Here is a 26,257-nt window from a genome sequence, read left to right as displayed (position 1 = left end):
TGAACAGTTTAAAGGCCTTGGGAATAAGAAAATCTGAACAACTGACAACAGGACCTTCTTAAAATACTGCTCACCTGAGATTTCGTTTGCATTCTTGGTCATCTGCATTCAGAGTAGGGTGAAGCTCAGTTTCGTCTTCCGGCCTCTGCTGTAAATACAAAGCTTTCAAAGGATTCATGGTCCAGTCAAAGAGTGGATCATACAGAAGGACCTAAACAGAGAAAACATATGTATTAAAAGAACAATGTACATTTTAATCACATACTTAGAAACAGTAGAACCAGTATCATACAGACAACAAGCCAGTCACGTGGTAGTTGATGGGGGAGGGGAACAAACATCATGCACACTTCATGTTTCCTTGAGGAAACTATCCTAGCACAATGCTCCAGCTTCTCATTTCATTCTGAATTCATTCTTCCTCCATGGTTAGGGGTGACATCCCTTGACCCCATGTTTCCTGACTGGATGAAACTAATCTATTAAAAGGAGATAAGCATTAGTCACTTTCTTTCCTTCTCTCTCTCTCAACCCTGGGTTAGGGTATTTGCTTTGCAGGGCCCAATTCTTCCTCAGCCAGGTTGTCTCAAGGTATAGATTGGGATGTGGGAACTGGAGAGCATGAGCAAGCCTATTTGGGCCTCACTCCTAAGCCGTCTTCTCCAATAGTTTTATCAGTAACACACCTGAAATTCTGACCTCCACCCTATTGCTGTGGCTCTTTTTCTCTCAGTTCTACATCTGGGTGGATGCAGAAAGGTATAATTTGTTGAAACCTCCTCAAAACCCAACGTTTGCTGCTGCGTTTGGAATCCTGAGATATATATTAGGTGTAGAATTAGGATACCAAAACAACTGACATGGCTAGAGCAAGTGGCTCTAGGTCTTAAATTTTAGAAAGTGAAGTCATGAGGAATTTCTGATATTGGCAGTTCAGAACAGCTAACTGCTCTGGTATTTATAAACACGGAACTTTAAAAAAAAATAGGCTTTAGCAAATGCTTACAAATCTTAGTAATAAGTGGAGACAATACAAAGAATGATTCTACAGGGCATTCCAGTATTACAAGGTTGGAACACTTTTTTGCTGCTACCTGTATACAGTTTCTCAGTAAATCTGCAGGTTGGGACTATAAAATGCCTTTAGCAGATTTAGTTTCAGGACATGTACTAGATTAGCAGAACCAAACTATCTATTTTTTAATGCTGTTTTGAGTGTCCTCCAGGACCATTAAATACTGTGGAGAAACTGAGCTTGATTACATGTAGCTTGTTCGTTAAGTTCAAGGGTTCCTATGTGACTTCAAGTTGGGCACTGACATGGCTTTAGATTTCAGAGATCCAAACCAGTTTCACCCACAAAAGGGAAATATTAATATATTTTATTAATGAACTAATGAAAAGGAATGAAGGCCTCTAATATAGACTGGATGGTTTTCTTGGGTTGAAGTAGAAGAAAAATCCAAATTACTTCAAAACCAAGGGCTTGTGTCAGGAATCATACTTGCGAATATTAGAATTAAGGAGGAACTGGAATAAGTAAAAAATTATGCTTCAGTCTGACAAGACAGAAGTGGTTGGAAACAGTAAAGGAATACAGACTGATTAAGCTAGAGCAGGGTTTCTCAGTCTCAGCGCTACTGTCATTTTGGATGGGGTATTTCTTTGCTGTGGGGGCTAACTTGTACATTCTGCGGTGTTCAGCAGCATCCCTGGCCTCTACCCAGTAGATGCCAATACTAGCCTCATCTCCCATCCCCAACTGTGACAACCAAAACTGCCTCCAGACATTGCCAGCTGTCCTCTAGGGGACAAAACTGCTCTTGGCTAAGCATCACTGAGCTAGAGGGAGAGATATATTTCCTTAGCAGAACACATAAAATCTTAGAGGAGAGAACGGTCTATTAGGAAGAAAATGAAATCTTGAAGGCCAGGAGAGACAAATACACTGAGAGGAAAAGGGAAATACACCCAGGTTAAAGTGCTCTGAAGGAGGGGCTTAGGAAGCGGGAGATCAGTTCAGAAATAGTGACTGTGCCTCAATGAAATCTAAGAGAAGAAAAGAAATGAATCCAAGACAGGAGAGAAATGATGTCCCAGAGGACTGGGAACCAGGATGCTATTGAGAAGCACCCTCCTAAAGCTGAAGGCAGAAAGGGTCTTACTGTGGTAAGATCACTGGGGAAATTATTCTTGAAGATTGGGACAATCACACCAAATGATTTTGGGAAATTCAGACAGATTTACGGAGGGAAGATTAGGTAGATGAGTGTAAAATACACAAAGCACTGGAGGGTGTGTTTAAAGGTGACAGTTATTGTAGGTGGAGATGCAAATCACTTTTCAGACTCAAAACCGTCACTCAGAGGAAATCCAAAGTCCTTACAATGGCAAAGGATCTGGCCACTGTCACTTCTCTAATTTGATCTCCTACCACTCTAAAAAATGAAGTCCATAAGCAGTTTGGCATTAAACTAGTAAGATTTCTGAGGCCCTAAAAGAACTACCTTCTTTTGGTGAGTGTTAGGTAGGATACAACTACTGGAAGAAACTCCCAAATCCACCTTAGCATAAAAATCCCTTCTGACTGAAACTAGGTAGAGTAAAATACTAAAGAATATGTTAAGCTGCTTTGACTCTTTAATTTGAAAAGTTTGCGCTTTTTTTTTTTTTTTAAGACAGAGTCTTGCTCTTGTCGCCCAGGCTGGAGGGCAATGGTGCGGTTTCAGCTCACTACAACCTCCGCCTCCTGGGTTCAAGCGATTCTCCTGCCTCAGCCTCCTGAGTAGCTGGGATTACAGATGCCCGCCATCACGCCCAGCTAATTTTTGTATTTTTATTAGAGACGGGGTTTCACCATGTTGGCCAAACTGGTCTTGAACTCCTGACCTCAGGTGATCCACCTGTCTCGGTCTCTCAAAGTGCTGGGATTACAGGCGTGAGCCACCGCGCCCGGCCCTTTTTCTTACATGAAAAAGTGCAAGATAATATAACTTTAGAGTTTAATTTCGACATTATTGAGGCATCCATGTTACCGTGTATTATTTTTTTTAAATGTTACACATCATGCTTATTTTCTTATCATTTATTCTTACTGCAGAACCAATGGCAAACTGTAACAAATGACAACATGTATGAACAGAATTTGAAATGGGTAAAAGAAAAAAGAATGTATTTTTAACCTTGGGAATAGCACAGCCTTGGATTTAATTTTACCAACATATTACTGGGACCTATTTCAGCAAACTCTTTGTAGCAAAATCTGTATTACCATCTGCAGTCCAAAGGAGATCTATAAAGATGCCTCGGTTCATAAAGGTGCACACAGCACCACCCTGATGGACTGTTACTCATCTTCCAAGGGATAAAGCCCCATCCTTATTGACCACAGGCTTAATGGTTAATGCCAATGAATTAAGACAGTTCTCATATCCTAGTTGAACAGTAGGAGAGATTTTTAAAAATACACATATTCCTGCCCCATCCCTAGAAACCTGGTTTGAATTTGATCAGCATCAATGTTTTTTAAATGCAGTATAAGTAATACTAACATGCAGCCAGTCCAACATAATCAGGTTAAAGGAAGAAAAGCTGAGGAGCGGAAAAGAGGCAAGCCCATACTGCACTCTACCTGCCATGTTTCCCTGGGGAGGCCACAATCCTGATTTCTTGTCTCCCATACCCTTACCAGATTGGTGAATGACTGGCATAGGTACTAACAGCACAGACACTGAAATTTGTTCGACTTCCTTTTTTCTGCCCTGGATCAAGACAAGGCAGTGATCCTGATTACATGTGTTTGCTCTGCAGGCCCAAACCCTATTCAGGTGAGCTGTCCCAAGGTTAAGACAGCAGAGAGGTACTGAGGTAGCACCAGGAGTAAACTAGTCTGGCCCTCATTCCTAAGCCATGTTCCTCTAGTAATGATGCTGACAATTTGATCTCCATTTGTCTGACTAATTAGTTCTGAACCTGGGCAGGGAAAAAGGAGATATAAATTTCTCATTTTTCTTAAACCCCAATGGAAACCATTCTGAAAATAATAATACCATATGGAATATCTAAATGTCAAAGAGTTGATTTATGAATTGAAAACTAGAGACTACTTACAATGCTCTAACATTCCAAGAAACTCGAGGGGGCTGAAGGCATTTCTAAACCAGTATTTTTGGATGTGTGAAAAGGCTAAGTGCGCAATCTCCTCCTTTCTGCTGCCCAGCCCCATCCCCCTATGTTAAAATGAAGCAGTGCTCTTCACATCAGTGACTTCCTGACGAGATACACAGTCTACCTGGTAAAAAATAAATAAATAAAGTCTTCCTTATAAAATACTTTACCTCTACAATGGTTAACAAAGTTTCCTGAGAGTTTCTCATCACTTCCATGGTTTTCTCACAGCATCTAGAGTCAAACACATTAGAAATATGGATTTTGTTACACACCAATGTTTTCAACATATCTTTATCTGTATACTCTCATGTGTAGTATGCTGAGCCTATGCTTAATAATCTACAAATCTGTATCTCAAAATAGCATAATACTTGGCAGAGTGGGCTTTCATTAGATATTTGAAATGAATACAAATATGTATTTGACCATTTCACAAGCTTGGCATTTACAAGAATAACACAACACTATTACAAAAGATTTATTTCAGTCTTTGATTTTCTTTTCTTTTCTTTTCTTTTTTTGGCAATGGGGTCTTGCTGCATTGCCCAGGCTGGTCTCAAACTCCTGGGGCCAAGTCATCCTCCTGCCTCAGCCTCCCAAGTAGCTGGGATTACAGGCATGCACCACTGTGCTCAGCTCTCAGTCTTTGATTATTGTGGCAATTATTAGTTTACACTGATTGCAATCTGCCCCAATCCAAGTTGAATACACAGACCTATGCTGGGAAAACTACAAGGAACTGCAAAGCTTTTTTAGTGCACAATGTTATACTAGAACACAAGCTCCTATAAATAAAAATGTAGTCTCTTCTATATGCCCAGTGATGAGCACCCAATAGTAGTTTGGATCATTAAGAAGGAGTCAGCCAGGACAGAGGTGTTAAAAGTAAAGGTGGGATGCTTCCAGAGGAGGTATGGAATAACAGTATGTTTGTTACATGGGCTTAGGTCCCAGTGGGTGGAAGGAAGAGGAACTATTATTGCTTTTACCCAGGGTCTTTTCCTTAGTATTGATAAGGCACTGGAATACGATTCTAGCATTAAATTCTATAATCTATACAAATCTCTAACCCGTGTGTGTGTGTGTGTGTGTGTGTGTGTGTGTGTGTATTTTTTTTTTAGAGACAGGGTCTTGCTGTATTGCCTAGGCTGGACTCAAACTCCTGGGCTCAAACAATCCTCCCTCTTCAGCCTCCTGAGTAGCTGGGATTACAGGTGCAAGGAACCATGTCCAGCCCATGTAATTTTGACATCAAAAATTATTTCCCTCCTTTACTTCATATCACTTACCTTCTGAAGACACCTTCAACACCAGTAATGCCCATGCCATCCACAATATCTCTGGTGAGTCTAAAAGGAACTGTCTCAGGAGTAGGAAGGATTTTGCCCTGTTCAAAAGCAACACCTAAAGTAAAGAATACAGTGAAGTTAGGAGGTTTGACAGCTAATTTACTTTCTTTCCAGTTAGAATGTGAACTTTACAAAGGCAACAAACCATATGTTACCTATATTCTATGAATACTAGTATGTATAGTAGTTTACTTCTGCTCTGGCTGCCTTCCTCATCATCTTCACTGTCTATGAGATCCACCTCAAATCCAAATAACATAACTACTTCTTAACCTAACTAGAAAAATCTAGGTTAAAGGGTGATTTTTAAAAATGAAGTAACTACTGGTATAATTTAAAATGGAGATGACATATTTATATTTAAAAAATTTTTAGGCTGGGTGTGGTGGCTCACGCCTGTAATCCCAGCACCTTGAGAGGCCGAGGAGGCCTGACACCTGAGGTCAGGAGTTAAGAGACCAGCCTGGCCAACATGGTGAAACCTTGTCTCTACTAAAAATACAAAAATTAGCTGGGTGTGGTGGCAGGCGCCTATAATCCCAGTTACTCGGGAGGCTGAGACAGGAGAATCACTTGAACCTGGGAGGTGAAGGATACATGGAGCTGAGATGGTGCCATTGCACTCCAGCCTGGGCGACAAGAGTGAAACTCCATCTCAGAAAAAAAAAAAAATTAATGAGACTTTATGAGATAATTATATGTTCACTTCGAGTTGTAAGAAATCATACAGAAAAGATCATCCCATATGCCTTTTCCCCATTTCACCCCAACTGTAATGTCCTGCAAAACTATAATACTACTGACATCGATACAGTCAAGATATATAATATTCTTATCATAAGGATCCTTCATACTGCCCTTTACGGCCACACCTATTTCCCTCCCATAGCCTATCTCACCCAGCCCCCTAACTCCCTATTTTTCTAGCAGCCACTAATCTGTTCTCCATTTTTGTAATTTTGTCATTTCAAGTATGTTATATAAATGGAAGTGAAATAATCATACAGTACGTAACCTTTTGGGAATAGCTTTTCACACTCAGCCTAATTCTCTGGAGATTCATCCAAATTGTTATGTATATCAATAGTTCTGTTTCTTTTCATTGCGTAGTAGTATTTCAGGGCATGGATGTAACACAGTTTGTTTAAGCATTTGCCCACTGTAGGACATCTGGATTTTTCCGGTTCTTGGCTATTATGAATAAAGCTGCTATACACATTTGTAGTACATGGCCATTTTATAAGTAGATTTTGTTGTTAAGTTTTGAGAGTTCTTAAAGATTGTTCTTTTGGTATCAAGTCTAGGAACTCTATTTAGCCCTAGATGCTGAAGGTTTCCTCTGAATTTTCTTCCTCTGTTGCTCAGCTTGGGTAATTTCTATGGCTCTGTCTTCTGTTCACTGATCATTTCTTCTGTCTCCTCATTCTGCAGTTGAAATTTTTTTATTTTATTTACTATATTTTTCTGTTCTAAAATTTCCATCTGGTTCTCCTTTATATCTGCTTCTATACTGAGACTAATTATTTCTGTGCTGAGACTTACTATATTTTCATTTGTTTCAAGCATGTTTATAATTGCTCCTTCAGTGTTTTTATGATGGCTGCTTTAAAATCTTAGATAATTCCAACATCATCATCTCAGTGTTGGCACCTACAGGTGGCCATTTTTCATTAAAGTTGAGATTTTCCTGGTTCCAGGTATGCCTAATGATTTTCAATTGACACCTACACCTTTTAGTTATTATGAGACTCAGGATCTTCCTTAAACTTCTGCCTTTGATGCCTTTGGGAGTCACCACCTTGTTACTGCTAGGTAAGGGCAGAAGACTAGATTCCCCAATTGGCCTCCACTGACACTCAACAGGGAAAGGGCTTGCTATAGCTGAGTAGGGCTGAAAGTCCAGGTTCCCCGGATATGTCCACTGATACCAAGGAGTGAGTCAGAAAAAAGGAAAAAAAGGTTGGAAAATATAGACTAGCAGGTAACAGTATAGATGATAAATTGCGAAGGCCTAACATAGGGTTACTGGAGTCCCAGAAACAGGGAAGAACCTGGATGGACCCTATGACATGACTATGTGATGACAGAATGTGATGGAAGTGATACTGTGCAAGTTGCAGGCCTAGCTCTTAACTTCCACTTCCTTCCCCTTGGAGCCCCGATATGCTGAGTAGGTCCAGGACACTATTGTGGACAGAGAGGCCACATAGGAGTGCTGAAGCATCAGACATGTAAGTTAAGAAGCCATCATGAACTCTGGCCCAGCTGAGTCTTAAGATAACTCCAGCCCCAGTGCTAACTGAAGCTGCATGAGAGATCCTAATTGAAAACTGCCCAGCTGAGCCCAGTCAACAGACTATGAGAGATAATAACAAATAAATTGTGATTTTAAGCTACTAAATTTTGGGGTGGTTTGTTATGCAGCAACAGGTAACCAACAGATATACACAGAATAGTATACAAATCACCCAAGTGTGACTCACTGAGATTTTTACAAAGTGAACAAATCTACGTTAACAGAATTCTACCAGCATTCCAGAGGCCCCCTTTCAGTCCCTCCTACCAGTCACTAATCACCTCTTTCAAAGGGTCACCACTATGCTGATTTCTAACACTATACATTAATTTTATCAGCTTTTGAATTTTATGTAAATGGAATTATACATATGTACTCTTTTATGTTGGAATCTTTCACTTAGCATTATATTTGTGAGAGTCTTCATTGTGTGTTATTGTTCATTCAATCTCATTATATACAAAGAGAATATAAATATATGACAATTTGTTCATCCATTCTACCTATGATGGATATCTGGATTGTTTCCAGTTAGGGGCTATTATGAATAATGCTACTATAAACATTTTTATACATATGTATGCATTTCTGTTGGAGTGGAATTGATGGGTCACAGGATATACATAAAGTCAGCTTTAGTGGATAATGCCAAACAATATTGCAAAGGGGTTGTACCAATTTACCCTTCTCATTTATAGATGCTTTTAGCACAACCTGAATGGACACAGGTTGGCATACGCCTACCTCTAATTTGTGTCTTCCAGACCACTGCCCTTTCATTCTCAGATAAAGTCTGGCTCCTCTGTTGAGATCGCCACCTTCTAGCTCTAACAAATCCCTCCCATCTTCATGTTTACTATGTAAACCTGTAAGGTTTTCTCTCACATTCACTGAATGTTGGCATGGACCTAGCTCACAATCTTCCCCTCTGTCCCAACTCTAGAATTCATTCTGGGGAAAACCATATAATATCCGTGACCGTCTCTGTTCTAATGGAATTCAATTTCATTCTATCTTAGCGAACCACTCATATGGGTTGTACTCCAGAAATGAGTCTGCTAAAACTGCTTCTTAGACATTGTAAATTGTACATTCTAATCAAAACCTCTTCTCCTTCTACCCCTTATTCTTACTAAACATTCTTCAAATTTGACTGAGATTTCTAGTTTATTAGCCCTCTTCTTTCCTTAACTCAGCCCAGGGGTAGAGACAATAAGCTTGATTACTCTCATCAGTGCTTCAAATCTCCTTGTCCCCTTGTCCCTCCGCCACATCTCCCATTTTAAACTACAACTTAAGCTCCAAGGATGTTGAGGACTGCTGGAAAATCATACAACAACCCTATTGGCTCCACTACAAACTTAGGATTGAAAGTGCCCCTTAAACTGCTTGGCATGTCTTATTTATTTATCTCTTTCTAGTCAGGTCTTGGTCTCATTTCCATGGTAAATTTTAGAATTTTATTGTTCTTTTAAGGCCAGTTACCATCCCTCCAATTCTTAGCAAATGAGCATGCTTTCTATTTCTCAGCAAAAACAGAATAGCAAATATAATTCCTTCATACTCCTTCCTCTCCAGCTTAAGACTTGCCTATTGGCATCACTTTTCCTTCTCTCTCAGCAGAAAAGCTAACATGCCTCCAATCTAAAGCCAATGCTATCAGACTCACGTACTTTATGATTTCCCTTGCTATTTCAATTATCTTTTGTTTTTCTCCTGTATCTTCAATATCAAACAGGTTTAAACCTCTCCTATCTTAAAAAAGCAAGGACCAAATGTGTCTCTCATTCCTGCAGCAAATTTCTCTGCCATCCTTCCCTTCCCTTCTGAACTTCTTGTAGGAAGATTCCACATTCTTTTTTTTTTTTGAGACGGAGTCTTGCTCTGTCGCCCAGGCTGAAGTGCAGTGGCACGATCTTAGCTCACTGCAACCTGTGCTTCCCGGGTTCAAGTGATTCTCCTGCCTCAGCCTCCCAAGTAGCTGGGACTACAGGCGCCCACCACCTCACCCAGCTAATTTTTTGTATTTTAGTAGAGGTGTGGCTTCACCATGTTTGCCAGGATGGTCTCGATCTCCTGACCTCGTGATCCACCTGCCTTGGCCTCCCAAAGTGTTGGGATTACAGGTGTGAGCCACCGCGCCTGGCAGATTCCACATTCTTAATCTACACATCCTTAACTTCCATTCAGTCCTTGCCTTTTTACAGTATGGTTTCCTCCATTCTATCCAAAGGGGACTTCCAAGGCCTCTAAGATTGATTACTTGTTAAATTCATAGGTCTATTTTCAGCATTCATCCTCTCTGACCTTTCTGTATCAGATACTATTGAGCACTACTTCTTTCATAAAAGATTTTCCCCTCTTGCCTTCCAAGATCCTGACTTCCTAGTTTTCAAGACTTGAGTACTTCTCAGTTTTTTTCTGGCTCAGCCTTTCCAAGGCTCACTTCCCTTATGATTTCATCTTTAGGTCTCTTTATCAAGGATGATGTGTAAGATCAGAACCTCCTCCAGCCCAGTGACTTCAACTGAAATCTATTTGCTGAAGATTCTGGATCTCCGTCATTACATTCACACTTCTTTTTCTACATTCTGAGTTGCAGGGGGATGATAGTGATGATGTGGTTAGTAACCAAACCAGCTTCATTATTAAATCATATGTTTCTTATTCATCCTGATTCTTAGCATCTACCTTTTTATAACTTATTCAGAAGAGAATTCTCCTACTTCAATAAATAATAAAAAGACAGGGTTTTCTTCTTTGTTTTATAGTGAATATGACATATTTTCTCTCCTCTCAATATATTATTTTCTGAGACTTTCTTTGGAAAATAATGAAACCTGTGATAACTTATTTCCTTTAATTATTTTTGTTCTTTTGCATATAACCTCTAAAATACCTCTAAATATTATCACCTAGTGATTAGTACTGTTTAATAGAATTTTGTCATTACATTCACACTTCTTTACATTACATTCACACTTCTTTCTTTCCATCATTACATTCACACTTCTTTCTTACATATTAAACTGTCTATTCCACCTAGAAATCCCATTAATACTTCAAAATAATGAGCAAAACTAAATTCATCACTTTCTTATTATTTACAAAACTTGATATATTCCTTAGCTATATATATTCTTTCTTTCTTATATATTAAACTGTCTATATATATATACATAGAAGCTATATATTCTTTCTTTCTTATATATTTAACTGTCTATTCCCCTAGAAATCCCATTAATACTTCAAAATAATGAGCAAAACTAAATTCATCACTTTCTTATTATTTACAAAACTTGATATATTCCTTAGCTAGAAGCTTCAGTTATCTGGGGGCCCCACTTCCCCACTATTTCCTCACCTAATATCACTGGTACAGTTTACTACAAAAATGTCCCTCAAATCCAATATTCTGGTTTCTACAACTTTAGTATAAATCTTCATCATTTCTCGTCTAAACTATTACAATATCCCTTAATTTTTCTTCCTGCTGCCAATACCACTCCCCAAAGTGCTCCTGAAATTATATTTCTGAAAATAAAATATTATCATGTCCTTCATTTATTTCCTATAGTTTAATGCAATGAAGTTGAAACTCCTTAGCCTGGCTTTTTACAGTCGAGTACCAATCTCAAGCAACTCAACTACAAGCTTACTTCACCCAGACACATTTAATGTCTCACCATTCCCACAACATGCTACATCTTAAAATTACTCCTTGTTTTGGTGGAATAGCCCTGATTCCTTCTTTTGAATCTGCTCTATCTTCTGTCTGAATTATGCTTTCTTTCTTTCTTGAAGACCAGGCTCAAAAGTCACCTCATCTATTAAGTTTCACTCAGTACCCCAGGCAGAGTTAACTGTTTCTTCTAAGACAACTGTTTATGCTGAAAACAAAAAAACCCAATATTTACTGTTTCGATTTATCTGTCTCTCTTATATTTGTAATATCTTGGTAGGCAAACAACATTCCATGATGACCAAATATTTACTAAAAAGAATAGATACATAGATTTTATTACTTACCTAAATCTATATGTACAAGTTCTGCTGACTGCTCATTTATCAAGATATTCTGTACATGTCTATCACCAAGTCCAAGTATGTAACCAACTGGAAAAAAAAGAAACGAACAATCTGAAATCACTGATTCCATCTCTTTCTAATATATAGCCATAATTTCAGTTAAGACCACTGACTTGGTATAATCTTTAAGTAGTTTAGGATTTTTAGCCTACTTAAATGATGTGCATAACTGGCCATATTGAGTTTAACTCAAATCCTGCCAGCTATTTTAATGCATATTGCATTTTACGAATCCTAGATGATTTGCTAAAAACATTTTCGCATTACTAATAGGCACACATTTTAAAATATTAGTATTTAAAAAATTATTGTGGCTAAAGTTGAGACCCATTATTTACCTGGGCCAAAGCTGTGCATTATGTGTACTCAAATTTTTACTGAACATACTTATAAAATGAGAAGTCTATGGATAAACTCTTCACTCTTCAGTGAAACTTTCTTCTCCTTGATGAATTATATTTAACACAAATTAATCATTAATTCATTTCACCAGGTTTGTATCTCCCCAAAAAACTGCATTTCTGTATTTAAGACAGATGATGACATGCACTAATGGGAGAAATCACATGGCATTACAAAAAAAAACACTGGGTAGGGAATCAGAATGACTGGGTGTCTGGCTCGCTCTGTCATTAACTAGGCCTACTTTCTTGTTTATAAACTAGTTGTATCAGATTAGTGATTCTCTATGTAGAAGAGAGTTTCACAATTACCTGGGAACTCTTTCAAAACATACATGCCCTGCCTTCCTGGGGTATACTATGTAAGTGATGGAGGGAGTCGTCTTTAGTTAAAAAAAACAAACAAACAAATAGATTAGATGATCTCTAATGTTTCCATTAGTTCTCATACTCTAGGATTTTGTTAACCATACTATCTACCTATTCTAATTTCTTAGGGAAAAAAAGTCAAAATATATATTGTACACAAAATATTTAAATATATCTCATGGTTTCTATTCTGAAAACAAAATTCTATTAAACAGTATTAATCACTAGGTGATGATTTTAGAGGTATTTTAGAGGTTATATGCAAAAGAACAAAAATAATTAAAGGAAATAAGTTATCACAGGTTTCATTATTTTCCAAAAAAAGTCTCAGAAAATAATATATTGAGAGGAGAGAAAATATGCCATATTCACTATAAAACAAAGAAGAAAACCCTGTCTTTTTATTATTTATTGAAGTAGGAGAATTCTCTTCTGAATAAGTTATAAAAAGGTAGACGCTAAGAATCAGGATGAACAAGAAACATATGATTTAATAATGAGGATGGTTTGGTTACTAACCACATCATCACTATCATCCCCCTGCAACTCAGAATGTAGAAAAAGTGCTGAATCAAACAAAAATAAAACGTGCCAAACAACAAAGTGCTGAATCTACTATATGTACAAGAAGATTACCAATAGAAGAAGTGGCTACACTGCGCGTATAAGCCAATCGCTTCTCAAACCAAATAGCTGGATCCAAGAATTTTTCCATGCAGAAGTAACGGAAAACTGGTTGAAAATTTTGGCAAACATCCATGAAGACTTCATATTTCTCTTCAAAAGACTTTTTTTGCACCTCCTTTAAATAGAGCATATATATAATTATTTTTCAATATTGTGTTCAATTAAACGAATATACACATTTTTATATAAAAATATGACAGATATAGGGGCAATAAAGATGAATAGGACACATTACCTACAAGAAGCTAACAGTCTGGACAGGGAAGCAATTAATTACAAATGATAATCCCTTTAGGATTTCCATATTAATTGTTGGGGGAGGAAGCACACCTACAGTGACTGTTACTTGTTTTGATTAAATTCTAATTTGAATAATCCTGTAATCTTAAGCAGAAATAAACACAGAAATGCCTAAGTAGTTCCAGATAACCTCAGGTGGCATCACAGCATTGGGCTGCAATAGAAAACAGGAAAAGAGAAAGAACAGAAGAATCCTTCATGGTTGGCAGCTGATATGACTCAGATCTCTAGCCTCCAACATCTTCTTGCTATAAAATACTACCTGAAGCAAAGCTTACCGACTTCAACTCCCTCCCATCTATGTGCTGATGATTTCTAAATCTGTATGTTTGGCCCAGATATCTTTATTAAGCTTTAGCTTAATGTGCTTCTCAAGCTGCCCATTCAGCATCTTCACTTGGATCACTTCCAAATTCAAATACTTCTTAATCTCTGGCAAACTTTAGTCACCTCTTCTATTCTTCAATGCAGTAAAGAGCTTCACCATCTACCCAGCTGCCCCAACCAGAAAACTGGGAGGCACTGGCTACTCTTTTTCTCCAACATTGTTTTTTTTGGAGACAGGGTCTCTGTCACCTGGACTGGAGTGCAGGGGTGTGATCACAGCTCACTGCAACTTTGGCCCCTGGGCTCAAGCAATCCTCCCACCTCAGCCTCTTGAGTAGCTGGGATTACAGGCATGTGCCACCATTACCTGGCTGACTTTTTATTTTTTGTAGAGATGTGGTCTCACTATGTTTCCCAGGCTGGTCTTAAACTCCTGGGCTCAAGCAATCCTCCCACCTTGGTATCCTTAAGTGCTGGGATTACAGGCATGCGCTACCACACCCGCCCCCTAACCTTATTTTTAATCAGCAATCAAATGAATTCTGCCTCCTTCATATTTAATCAGCAATCTATGAATTCTGCCTCCTTCATATTTCTCATCTCTACCCACGATTCTCCCTTCCTACTGCTATTCATCTCAGTTCAGACCATCTCATGCCTCCAGTTTGCATTCTCAAAAATAGAACCCACAATGCTGTCGGAATTTCTTTCTAAAATGCAAGTCTGATATTACTATCCTTTAGGGTCTTATGAGGCCTATAGCATAAAGTGCAAACTCCTTTGCATTTCATAAAGCAACACTCCATCTTTTGACCAACAATTACTGCTCCAATCTCATCTTTTCTTCCTCAAACACTAAGCCTATGCTTATGTTGTCTTTTCCTGCTCATGCCTCCCCTCCTTTGCTTATATGCTCCTTCTGCCTGGAAAAACAACTCATTTACAAAACTCGGCTCACATACCTTTTCCTCTGTGAAGCATTTCTTGGATATACTTCTCTCTATTCTCCCCACCCCAGGTAGAACTAAGCACTTCCTCCTCCATACCTACACTGTACCCTGTGTGCCCTGTACAGACTTCCATCACAACACCTATAGCACTTATCACACATTTTAAAAAACATGTCACAGAAAGCACAATAAAATGAACAGTAAATGGATTTTGGATTTAGACAAGGCTCAAATCCTTGCTCTGTTTATTAGCTCACTGGCCTTGGGCAAGTTCTCTGAACTTCTCATTTTAAAATGGGGATAAGGATCATGATGATTAGTCATAATATTTGTGAAGTCTTAAGTTCAGCACAGTACCTGGTAGATAGAAAGCATACAATAAATGTTGCTGATTCAGTGAATGAATATCAGACTAGATGGCCAGTGTGACACTGTAAATGTCTCAGAAGGTTTTCTATATCAGTTTCATAAAAAATTACTTCATAATCTTGTTGTTGTTGTTGTTGTTTTAGTGTGTTTGTTTTTTAGAGATGGGGTCTTGCTCTGTTGCCCAGGCTGGCCTCAAAATCCTGGGCTCAAGCGATCCCCCAGACTCAGCCTCTCAAGTAGCTGGGATTACAGGTGCATGCCATCGTGCCTGGCATTTTAGTGTTTTGTTTGCTAAGAATTAGTTTATCCCAAATTGAAAACAAATCAGCACACATTGAATAACCTTTACATTTCTTATCTGGCAAGGGTTGACATATTATGTAGTTTAAAATCCTTCCTTTTTCACTCACACACTTTCATTCCGATGAGTTTTTCTTTTACTTAGTATCTTTGACAATTACCTGATGAAATTAAAGTTTTTTTATATTCTACAATATCTGATAGCTGTCAGCTTTAATAAGCCATTAAATAATCTTACAATAACCTTTAATTTTGGGTGTCACTCACCATCATTTTCTTTTGGCACTGAAAGGCACTGAAATCATTTGGCCTGTATCTTTTATGAGCACCATCTTCATTGTTAACAAGAAATTCACCAATGGGGACAGTTCCTGTGCACCATTCAAGAACACCACTTCGCTGAGAGAGGGGAACGACCTGGAGTTACAGATTAAATACCTTTTAATTTTAAAAGGCCATTAAAGAGCATTTGGTGATCATTCAGCTATCAGAGTCAGTGCAAAGCATTTTTTTTTCAAGTTGTATTAATATTTCTCTGTCCATAGAAGACAAAGCTCCTTGGAGGAAACCAATCAGAAATAAACTTAAGCTCAAAGAATATAATTTTCCAGCCTGCTGCCTAGATGTTTGAGAGCCTGCGCATCACTCAATCTCACGATTCTCTGAGAGGTCACTACTGTTAATTACACTCACCGTCATCTGTCATTAATCCATACTTAGTTTGTCCAGTTAGGAGAGGAATTAACTGCTTTCCTTACAATTTTAATATCAATTAAATTTGGGGAGTTTCACTTGGAAATTATTACCCATGAATGTGGTCTCAATTTTAGTGTAACTTCATTATTGAAATTACATGTACTCCCGCTTTACAGTCTTATTATCTTCACAGAGAGAAAATGTACTCCTAAATATAAAATAAGCAACTTTACTAGGAAAGTTTTAAAATTATATTATAAACATAAAGTATAGAAAATGATATTAACAGATACCCTTTTATCCATTAAACAGCTTCATCAAATCTAGGATTTTCTCACATTTGCTGGGGAAGAGATGAAGCTCCCCCTTGTGTGCTTCACTGACCCCAAGTCCCTCCCACCATCAAGATGACTGTTAGCTGGTTTATCATGTTCTTGTATTTTTTGGTATATTTTTATTTCAAAGCTATATGTACACAAATAGTTGTAAATATTAAGTAAAAAAATTATACTATATGTATACTTTTGTAGTTTGGTTTTTTATTCAATACTATTTTATCCTAACTATGTGAGCATATTTAACTCTACATCATTCATTTTAACAGCTATATACTACATAAATACAACAGTTATCCAATCTGCATATTAACATTTACATTGTTTCCACATTTCCATGAAATACTACTGCAATGAAATAAACTACTCGTGAACATATTTCAGTTTCTCTAGGCAGGGGTGTCCAATCTTTTGGATTCCCTGGGCCACACTGGAAGAATTGCCTTGGGCCACACATAAAATACACTAACACTAATGATTGCTGATGAGCTAAAAAAGAAAAAAAAAACTGCAAAAAAAATCTCATAATGTTAAGAAAGTTTACAAATTTGTGTTGGGCTGCACTCAAAGCCATCCTGTAGGCTGCATGTGGCCTGCAGGCTGTGGGTTGGACAAGTTTGCTCTAGGGCATATATGCAGGAATTTAACAGCTGAGCCAGAGGAGATGTATATCTTCAACTCGGTTAACCAGATATTGCCAAATAACTATTCAAAGTGACTGTACCGGTTTATATACCCACCAGTAGAGTTATTCCATAACTTTCCCAATACTTAATATTGTCAGGCTTTTTATATTTTGCTAATCTGAGGGTAATAGTATTTCACTGTGGTTTTAATTTGTATTTTCAAGATTACTAGAAAAGTTGAATATCATTGTATTCTTCATATAAATCCCTTCTTTATATTAAAAATGATCCTTTTTGTTCTAATTAACATTATTATATTCGTTTTCTCAGCTGGTCACTCGTCTTTATGGTGTCTTTAGTTCTATACATTTTTAAATTTTAATTTTCTCACATATGTTGAACTGTTTTGTGTCTTAAGGAAGCATTTGATTAATTTATTAACATTTATTTGTTGGGGGCCTATTACGTGTTACACACAGGGCTAGGGCACTGAGAACAGAGTGGCAAAAAGGCAGATGAAGACTATGCCCTCATAAAGTTTCATTCTGGTGAGGAACATATATATCCTAATAAACATTTCATGATATTAGATAATAAGTATAAGAGAACAAAACGTAAGTTTAAAAAAGAGAGAAAGTGGGTAATGGCAACATGGTCGGAGGCCTTTCTGAGGGTAACACTGGAGCAGAAGCCTGAATGAAGTAAGGGAGTGACTGGTGTGAAGGTCTGAGGGAAAAGCATTTCAGGCAGAAGCAGAAAAGCCCTGAGGCAGAAACAAATTGGTGTGTCTAAGCAACTGCAAAAGACCAGGTGAGTCAAGTGGAGATGACTCATCTATACAAGCAGAAAGTGAGAGGAGTGTGAGGAGAGTGGTAGCTAAGGCTGGAGGGAGAAGAGCAGAGGCAGATCACTTAGAGAGCTGTCATTCAGGGATGTGAACTCATGTGGGGTTCTGAACAGGAAAATGGAATACAGCTGGCCCTCTGCATCTGCAGATTCAACCAACTGTGGATCAAAAATATTCACCAAAAAAACCTCAATAAAAACAATACAATAAAAAATAAAAATTTTAAAAACCAATACAGTACAACTATTTACATAGCATTTACACTATATAAGTTATTTTAAGTAACCCAGAGATGATTTACAGTACATGGGAGGAGGTTCATAGGTTATAGGCAAATGCTACATACACCACTGTATATAAGGGACTTGATTTTAGTATCCACAGGGGGCTCTGGAAACAATCCCCCACAGATACTGAATAAGAGTACTCTGTCTTAGACACTTTTAAAAGGATCACTCTAACAGTTATGAATAAAACTAGCTTTTGAAAACCAAGAGCAGAAGTAAACTGTTGGTTTAAACTCTAGTATCTACAGAGATGTGACTGTAGAAGTAGGGTGGTAATAGCAGGGGTGGTAAAAAGTGACCTGCCTGCAAGTTGACCAAAGGGCTTGCTGATGGAATAGACGAGACTTGAGAAGAGAGAAACAAGAGTTTAAAATGACTCCCATTACTTGGTGACATTTAGGAATTTTTGTGAATTGTTTTAGGAGTGATGACAGTATTGTGATAATGGTTTTTTAAAACAGACATTATCTTACAGATCTACACACTGAAATGTTTACAGATGAAATGACATGACATCTTGCTTTAAAATAATATTGGAAGGAAGTTGGTGGAAAGAGAAATGGAACAAAATTGTCCATGAGTTGGTAACTGCTGAAGCTGAGTGACAAGTACAAGGGGGTTCAAGATGTTATTGTCTCCTTTTGTATGTTTGAAATTTTCCACAATAATAAAAGTAAAAAGAAAATAAAGCCTCTAGGTTTCAGTCTGAGCAACCAAGTGAAGGTGGTGCCATCTCTAACAATACACTTTGCATTATAATTATGTTTATTATGTTTATTTTCCCTATTAGAATGTGAACACCTTAAGGACCAGGGCAATGTTTTATTTTACTACTTCTATAGACCTAGCACTCAGTAGAGTATCTAACCCAACATAGGCATATAAATTCACATTTATTGAATAAACAAATGAATGATCTCATGGCCTTTCTGATTTCCCTGCCTAGTAAGTATTCTGCGTGCCCTCTCCCCTGCTGTCTTTGAGTTAGCTGTGACCCCTGATGCTTGATCACATTAACATTCTTGCAGTGTAGTGTACTCTGTCTAAAGTCTCTCTTACATTGATTACTCTCTATCAATATCTAGCTCTGGGGTGCGGAGGGGGAATCAAACCCTTATTTTTTGTTGAGAGACTGATACAGAAAGGAATGGTTTAGCTTTTTTCTACCTCAGCTTAAGAGTCTCAACCGTGATGTTGATTGTTGGAGAAAGAGCTGAATCTGAATTTCAAAAAGCAAATGACAGTGTTTTCTCTGGTACTAAAGACTTTCTGGAAGATTTCAACTGGGTATCTGGGTATTTTGTGTGAATACCACAAAAAAAGGACTGATGACTATTTTCTCAGTTCTCTGAAAGTACACAGCTGATATCATCCTAGATACATAGAAATGAAGTTAATTCATTATATTCAGTGAATGTCTTAAGATATTATGGCTTCTCTCCCCAGAACCATGACTGAGATAGATAGATGCTCTGAAATACGCATGACAAGGAATAAAAATTATTTATTGGCACAAGGCAGGATGATCAGGTTAAGTGCAAAGCTCCTTTCAGCACTTAAATATTGTTTATTAGAGACTTGCCTTTTAGAAAACAAATCCTCTGACACCTAAGATTTTAGACTTGTTCAGTATACTTTGTAACAATGCATAGTTTTGGTGGAGAAAAATGGGGCCAGCCACCCAATTCTGGTTAATGTTAAGGGCTATGTCTGAGTTATCAACATATACAATAAGAATTGTCTTCATTCATTTCCATCTGATTCTCTCTGACGAGATATCTGGCATGCCTCAATATACAAGTCTCTCCTTTTGAGGTTGCACAATGACACAAGGTTTGTATACCAAGATCTAGTTCCAGGTAGTCAATGTATGCTCTTGTTGACACAATGACCACAGAAGACCTGAATCTCAGGATTGGGAATGACTCTACAGATGACTGGACTGGGTAGACTACTTCGCTGTAGTCTAGGGAACCTTAACTAAGGGCAAGAACAGTTAGTTTAACATAATGATGACACAACTTTCACATTCTTGGAGTAATCTCAAAATAACATTACTGGCTTATTGTCATAATTCTAAGAAACAGTCAAACCTAAACTGTTGTTGTGTTTAGAGGTTATACTTTAATATTGAGATGTATAACATTAAATAATTATCTGGGTTACCCCCCCACCCCACTTTTTTTTTTTTTTTTTTTTTTTAAGACAAGGTCTTGCTCTGTTGCCCACACTGGACTGCAGTGGCATGATCACAGCTCATGCACAGCCCCAAACTCCTGATTTCAAGCAATCCTCACGCTTTAGCTTCTTGAGTAGCTGGGACTATAGGTGCATGCCATCATGCCTGGCTAAATTTTTAATTTTTTGTAGAGATGAGGTCTTGCTATGTTGCCCAGGTTGGTTTCAAACTCCTGGCCTCAAGTGATCCTCCTGCCTTGGCCTGTCAAAGTGCTGAATTACAGGCCTGAGCCACTGCATTTGGCCTCTAGACATTTTTCCTTTTTTGAGACGAAGTCTCGGTCTGTCACCCAGGCTGGAGTGCAGTGGTGTGATCTCGGCTCACTGCAACCTCTGCCATCCGGGTTCAGGTGATTCTCTCACCTCAGCTTCCCAAGTAGCTGAGACTAGAGGCATGCACCACCACGCCTGGCTAATTTTTTTGTATTTTTTGTAGAGATGGGGTTTGGCCATGTTGGCCAGGCTGGTCTCAAACTCCTGGCCTCAAGTGATCTGCCCACCTCGGCCTCCTGAAGTACTGGGATTACAGGCGTGGGCCACCATGCCCGGCTAGAAATCTTAATGGAATAACTTATATGGTAAAATAGTTTTGTGTGAAAACTAGCTGTTGAAAAAGTCATTAACGTACAGATGAAAGTTTAGTAATTTCTGCTTTCAAGATATTCTAGGTCAGGCATTTGCTTTGTGCTTTACAGCAATGAACTTTGGAGGTTCAATTGTGTATCTGCTTGGAAATCTTAGTTACTTTCTGAGAGTTCAGGAGGTGCTCCTATAGCCCGTACTTTTGTAACCCAATTCTTCAGCCATTATCTTCGTAATCTAAAAGTCTGGCATTTAGAGCATAAACAATTTCCTTTCGTTCACATTACAGAATATCTACTCTCTAAAAACTTCTTAGCAATCTCTACATTATCTGTCAGATAGGAGATAGCTAATAGATCATCAACTTTGTTCTAAAATTAAGTCAGGTCAATAGATGGTAGAACAAGTAGACTGGTGGGTCTCAAAGTGTTGTCCCTGGACCAGTGCAGCATCAACATCACTGGTACCTTGCTAGAAACGCACATTCACAGGTTCTACCCTAATCTTGCTGAATTAGAAATTCTAAGAATGGGGCTCAGAAATCTGTGTTTTAACAAACTCTCTAAGTGACTATGATGTCTGCTAAAGCTTAAGTACCAATGATCTTAACCACATCAAAGAAATCCCTCTACAGAGTAGCCTTTATAGAGCAACTTTTGCTTTTTGCATTCATCGAGGATTAATTAGCTTTTTAAACTGCTAATGGAAAGCATCTATTATGTTAGTTATTATTGTAGAAGGTTCCATGTTACAAATTTCTCACAAACTTGAAGGCTAAGGAAAAAACTGTGCTTTCCTTAATGAACAGTATGCCCCTCTCTCAACCAATAAGTTTTATATTTGTCTCTGAAAACAGTTAAGAAGCTCAAAACCAAGTTCTGCTTTCTATTACAATAGCCTAACTCAAGCAGAATTTTGGAGGGTAGATCTAATTTATTCTTCTTCACTCCCCTATTTAGGGCTTTTAATTTAGCCATTATTTTAAAACTAAAACACGTTCATGGTGAAAAACTAGAAATATATAAAAAAGCAGATGTCACCCATAGTCCCTGTTACAACATTTATAGAAGGAGAAAGTTTAAAAATGAGGTACAGGAATGAAATAACAAAAGACAAACCAATGGAAAATAGGCCCTTCAAAATAAGGATTTATTGTTATTTCTAAACTGGTTAAATGAATAATTAATATAAGAGTCAAAGATGATCAGCTCATAGAATGTGACTGAGGATTGTCTTCTCAGGCAAATAGCTAGAGGAAATGTAAGTGGGTACACTCCCATTGAGAGTAATTTGGCAATATGTACCAGATTACAGATGCATGTATCCTCTAACCCAGCAATCCAACTTTTGGAAATCCATGCTACAGATTTGCCTGCACATGTATGAAATTTGTATGTTCAAGGTTATTCACTACAATACAGCATTGTTTGTAGCAGCAAAAGACTGAAAACAACCCAAATGCCCATTGATAAGGACTTGTATAAAAAACTACATACATACACACAATGCAGCTGTTAAAAAATGAGAAAGATTTCTGTGACATATTGTTGAGTAGAAAAAAAGGAAAAAATACTTCAGTTGACTACAAGAAACACCTAACTATAATTAACATTAATAAATACTTTTTACAAAGAAAATAAATCTTTATTATTTGGTCCTTCACAGAAAACATTTGTGCTTTGGACTCCTGGTCCAAATAATGGCATCTTCTTCTTCTTCTTCTTTTTTAAACAGGATCTTGCTGTGTTGCTCAGGCTGGACTGGGGCTCGCTGCAGAGTTTCAGCTCACTGCAGCCTCAAACTCCTGGACTCAAGTGATCCTCCCACCTCAGCCTCCCAAGTAGCTAAGGGACTACAAGCACATGCCATCATCCCTGGCTTTTTTTTTTTTTTTTACTTTTTGTCAAGATGGGGTCTCACTATGTTGCTGAGGCTGGTCTCGAACTCCTGGCCTCAAGCAATCCTCCCACCTTGGCCTCCCAAAGCATTACGAATAGGGGCACGAGCCACTTCACCCAGCCAAATGGCATCTTTTATATGTTTTTGGTGAACTAACAGAAGTACAAATAGTTACCTTATAAGTACAGATAGTTAATTTCCTCTTCCTAGTTTCCGTGTTTCTCTGCAGTAATGTATTACACATCTGGAAGACCTGTTGCATGACAGCATCTTGTCTCAGGTCATCACGGCCCTTCAGAATAATTAAGCATGAATAAACAAGTACAGTTTATTTTATTATAAAAACACAGAGTCATCTGAGAATAGCAAAGGGCACTCAGAAACCAATCTGAGCATCTGAGCGCCTCTTGACAGTCTCCCAAATAATTAAAGACCTACTGCCATTCTTTCATTTAGAATAAGCTACATTTACACTGATTTAGAAAAAGAAGTTTCCCCTCGCTACTTCTGTAATTAGATTAACTGGAAGTCCCCGCTAGGAAGGCATACTGCAAACACCTGAGTAAAACAGCACTGTGTCTTTCCACCACTCTCCAGTAGGACCCAAAGAGCTCGTGAGCAAATGGTAAGGGAAGAATGCTCTCCCTTTTTGGTACATTAAACAGCACTTAGCACAGTACGAGACCCGGTATACTGACACAAAGGACGTCAACTTGCACTATTCAAGGAAATAAGAGACAGATACCAAAGTATTTTTTTCACAAGAAGCAAGCTCACTGTACATGTCTGTACATGTTAATGGTATTCTTTTACTTGAATCAACCATATAATAATGATTGTCTTTCAGAGACACAAAAAAAATGGAGAAAAGCCTGGTTCTAGAAAATAAATGCATTTCTACTCTACAAATCTTTCTCATTTGTAAGTATTCAAAATAAAGACAAAACCCCAAATAAAGCAGAAAGAAAATATCAACTAAAAATTTTCATCACTAAAACTCTAAGGGCTAAGCCAGAGAAGGGAAGGCTCACCTTAACAAGCTGTCTCCTCTCCTTGCCGTCAGAACCTACACAATCTATTATTTTTGGTAAATTTACACCTCCTGCTAAGCGAAATTCTGCTTTAAATGACTGTATAGTCACCAGATTTCCATATTCTCCTGTGTGGTCCACCTAATAAAAGTATAAACATGATTGATAATAGGTCAGATACACTATTTGCACTTAAAGAAAAATACATTATAAATGGCAATTTTAATATTAAACAGAGAAACAAATGACGATGTGATATTGGTTAAGAACTACAACTTTAGGCCGGGTGTGGTGGCTCACGCTCGTAACTTTAACTACTGTTTAATCAAAGATTCACTAATATATGTAAAGTCATCTGAGAAATAACTCCTCACAAAAACATAAAGTAAATTTTGGAAAACAGCAGAAGGAGTTTTCTGGGTTATAACTGCTAAATCTGGCATTTTAAGGAAATATTCAGCGAAATCACTTAGCTGATATAGCTAGAAAAATAGCAGTTAATCCACATGATACAGCTACATTTCAAATCAAGTAACTAGATACTAAGCACTAAACTGCAAAATGAAAAGAAAGACAATGTATTTAAGATGATCATTTTCTAAACTTATAACCCTTATTATTACATATATCCCTGCCCACATGAAATTACTTCCATTATTTCTTGCAATAAAAGAATATTAGAACAGAGCTAAGTGTATCATGCATATGAAGTCAGCTTAATATTATAATAATACATACTATATTACTTAATACTGTGATATATCACAGCCAATACATTTTACTGCACATAGAATTTTTAAAAACAATATATGACAATTGGAACCTTCCTTGCCAAGTCAAAAATTAATCTTGGCATAAGCACACGGAAACTCTCCTTCTGGCCAATGAAAGTAACAGTCTATAGACCTTCATAAGAAAGACGGGAGGTGTAGAACAGAAGGCAATGGAAAAGAAAGCAGGAGAAGCTTTTGAATATTTTAGGGCTTGGGCAAAGGAAATATAATACTGAGAAATTATAGGTTGAAACACATGAAATTTGCCAATATTTAACCAATTTTGACCTACATAAAAATACTATTTCAAATGGTTCAATCTAATAAAAAAATTTAGTTTAAAAAAAAATCAAGAGTTAATTATAAATTACCTTAATTTCCATAGTAGGGACAACAACATCTTCTAAATTCTTAAGTTTAGTAATTGGCTGGTCTGCTGGAATATTTATGCCTTCTGTATTTAAAAATGAAGAGATTTTAGTGACAAACGGAGGAACAGCATTGAAGGTCAAGCAGGAATAGTCAGCAGATACCACTGGCCCCAACTTGTTGCTAATCTGTGGTTCAGGCTCTGATTGAGAAATGAAGACTCTGGGCTTTGGCCACTATGCAGCTCAGAGTCAAAGCTCAACAGTGGTTAATGCAGCTTCAAGTAAATTTGCAGGTTACCTGACAAGGGTAACTAGACCAGATTCCACCTGAGGAACCAGACTAAACATCTTAAAATAATTATGTAATAGTTTGCATAGTACATAGATAACATACTCCTGTCACATTACCATTAAATGCAACTAAAAGACATGTCAATACTTTTTGTTTGCTTAGAGAAACAATATGTGAAGTTCCATTCATTTCAAAGGAATAAGAATTTAAACTTGAAGATATGATTCTGAATAGAAAAAAATACAATTATTCAAGTATGGGGAGATACTTAGAAGCATACTTAGAGACTAGTCACAAAACCAAAGATGATATAGCAGCTTGTAATTATTTGAACTGACACAGCAAGAATAATAATTAAATAATAGCATTTTAGCACCTATGGAAGAAATGGTAAAGCCTTTTTTTGTTTTTAAGTCCCAGGGCACAGTTTTAGTAACTACATTGTTTAAAAAAACTTTTGATGCTAGAAATGTTCAGTTATTCAATTATTTTAATAGACTTGCCTCTATGCAATTCTCTGTAATAAGTATGTATGCCAGAAGATTATCAGAAGAAATCAAATAATTAATTTAGTGTAGTCACCTATTATCAGTTCTATCAAGAGATATTAAGTGAAAAAATAACCAGGGAATGTTGAAGCTATCAGATATAAATGAAGCTTTTGGATTACGTT

At 37.5% G+C, this 26,257-nt stretch overlaps 2 protein-coding genes across 14 annotated transcripts in view; one reads left to right on the top strand and one right to left on the bottom strand.

Annotated features, from left to right (window-relative positions):
• Nucleotides 1-26,257, bottom strand: part of ATM (ATM serine/threonine kinase) — a 139,153-nt gene that overhangs the window by 3,814 nt on the left and 109,082 nt on the right. The window contains exons 54-62 of the mRNA XM_024255054.3: nt 25,293-25,375; nt 24,149-24,289; nt 23,293-23,409; nt 15,875-16,024; nt 13,311-13,476; nt 11,845-11,931; nt 5,460-5,574; nt 4,338-4,401; nt 75-211 (exon numbers count right to left, since the gene is read on the bottom strand). Of these exons, the coding sequence (XP_024110822.2) occupies nt 75-211; nt 4,338-4,401; nt 5,460-5,574; nt 11,845-11,931; nt 13,311-13,476; nt 15,875-16,024; nt 23,293-23,409; nt 24,149-24,289; nt 25,293-25,375 (1,060 nt within the window). The remainder of the gene's footprint in view (nt 1-74; nt 212-4,337; nt 4,402-5,459; nt 5,575-11,844; nt 11,932-13,310; nt 13,477-15,874; nt 16,025-23,292; nt 23,410-24,148; nt 24,290-25,292; nt 25,376-26,257) is intronic.
• C9H11orf65 (chromosome 9 C11orf65 homolog) overlaps nt 1-26,257 on the top strand; it is a 162,788-nt gene that overhangs the window by 111,407 nt on the left and 25,124 nt on the right. For 4 of the 13 annotated variants that reach the window (XM_054525009.1, XM_054525002.1, XM_054525014.1 and 1 more), the window contains one exon: nt 18,874-19,111. The exons of 5 other annotated variants lie outside the window; for them this stretch is intronic. In XM_054525009.1, the coding sequence (XP_054380984.1) occupies nt 18,874-18,911 (38 nt within the window). In that variant the 3' untranslated portion in view covers nt 18,912-19,111. Of the gene's footprint in view, nt 1-15,899; nt 16,091-18,859; nt 19,112-23,964; nt 24,039-26,257 lie in introns of those variants that run through there. 4 more of the 13 variants (XM_054525008.1, XM_054525010.1, XM_054525013.1 and 1 more) reach the window with 4 other exon arrangements.

The sequence above is a fragment of the Pongo abelii genome, chromosome 9, assembly GCF_028885655.2.
Source record: "Pongo abelii isolate AG06213 chromosome 9, NHGRI_mPonAbe1-v2.0_pri, whole genome shotgun sequence".
NCBI classification, from domain to species: Eukaryota; Metazoa; Chordata; class Mammalia; order Primates; family Hominidae; genus Pongo; species Pongo abelii.
Note: the sequence above shows the minus strand (reverse complement) of the source record. Positions and strands in the feature narration are given on the sequence as shown.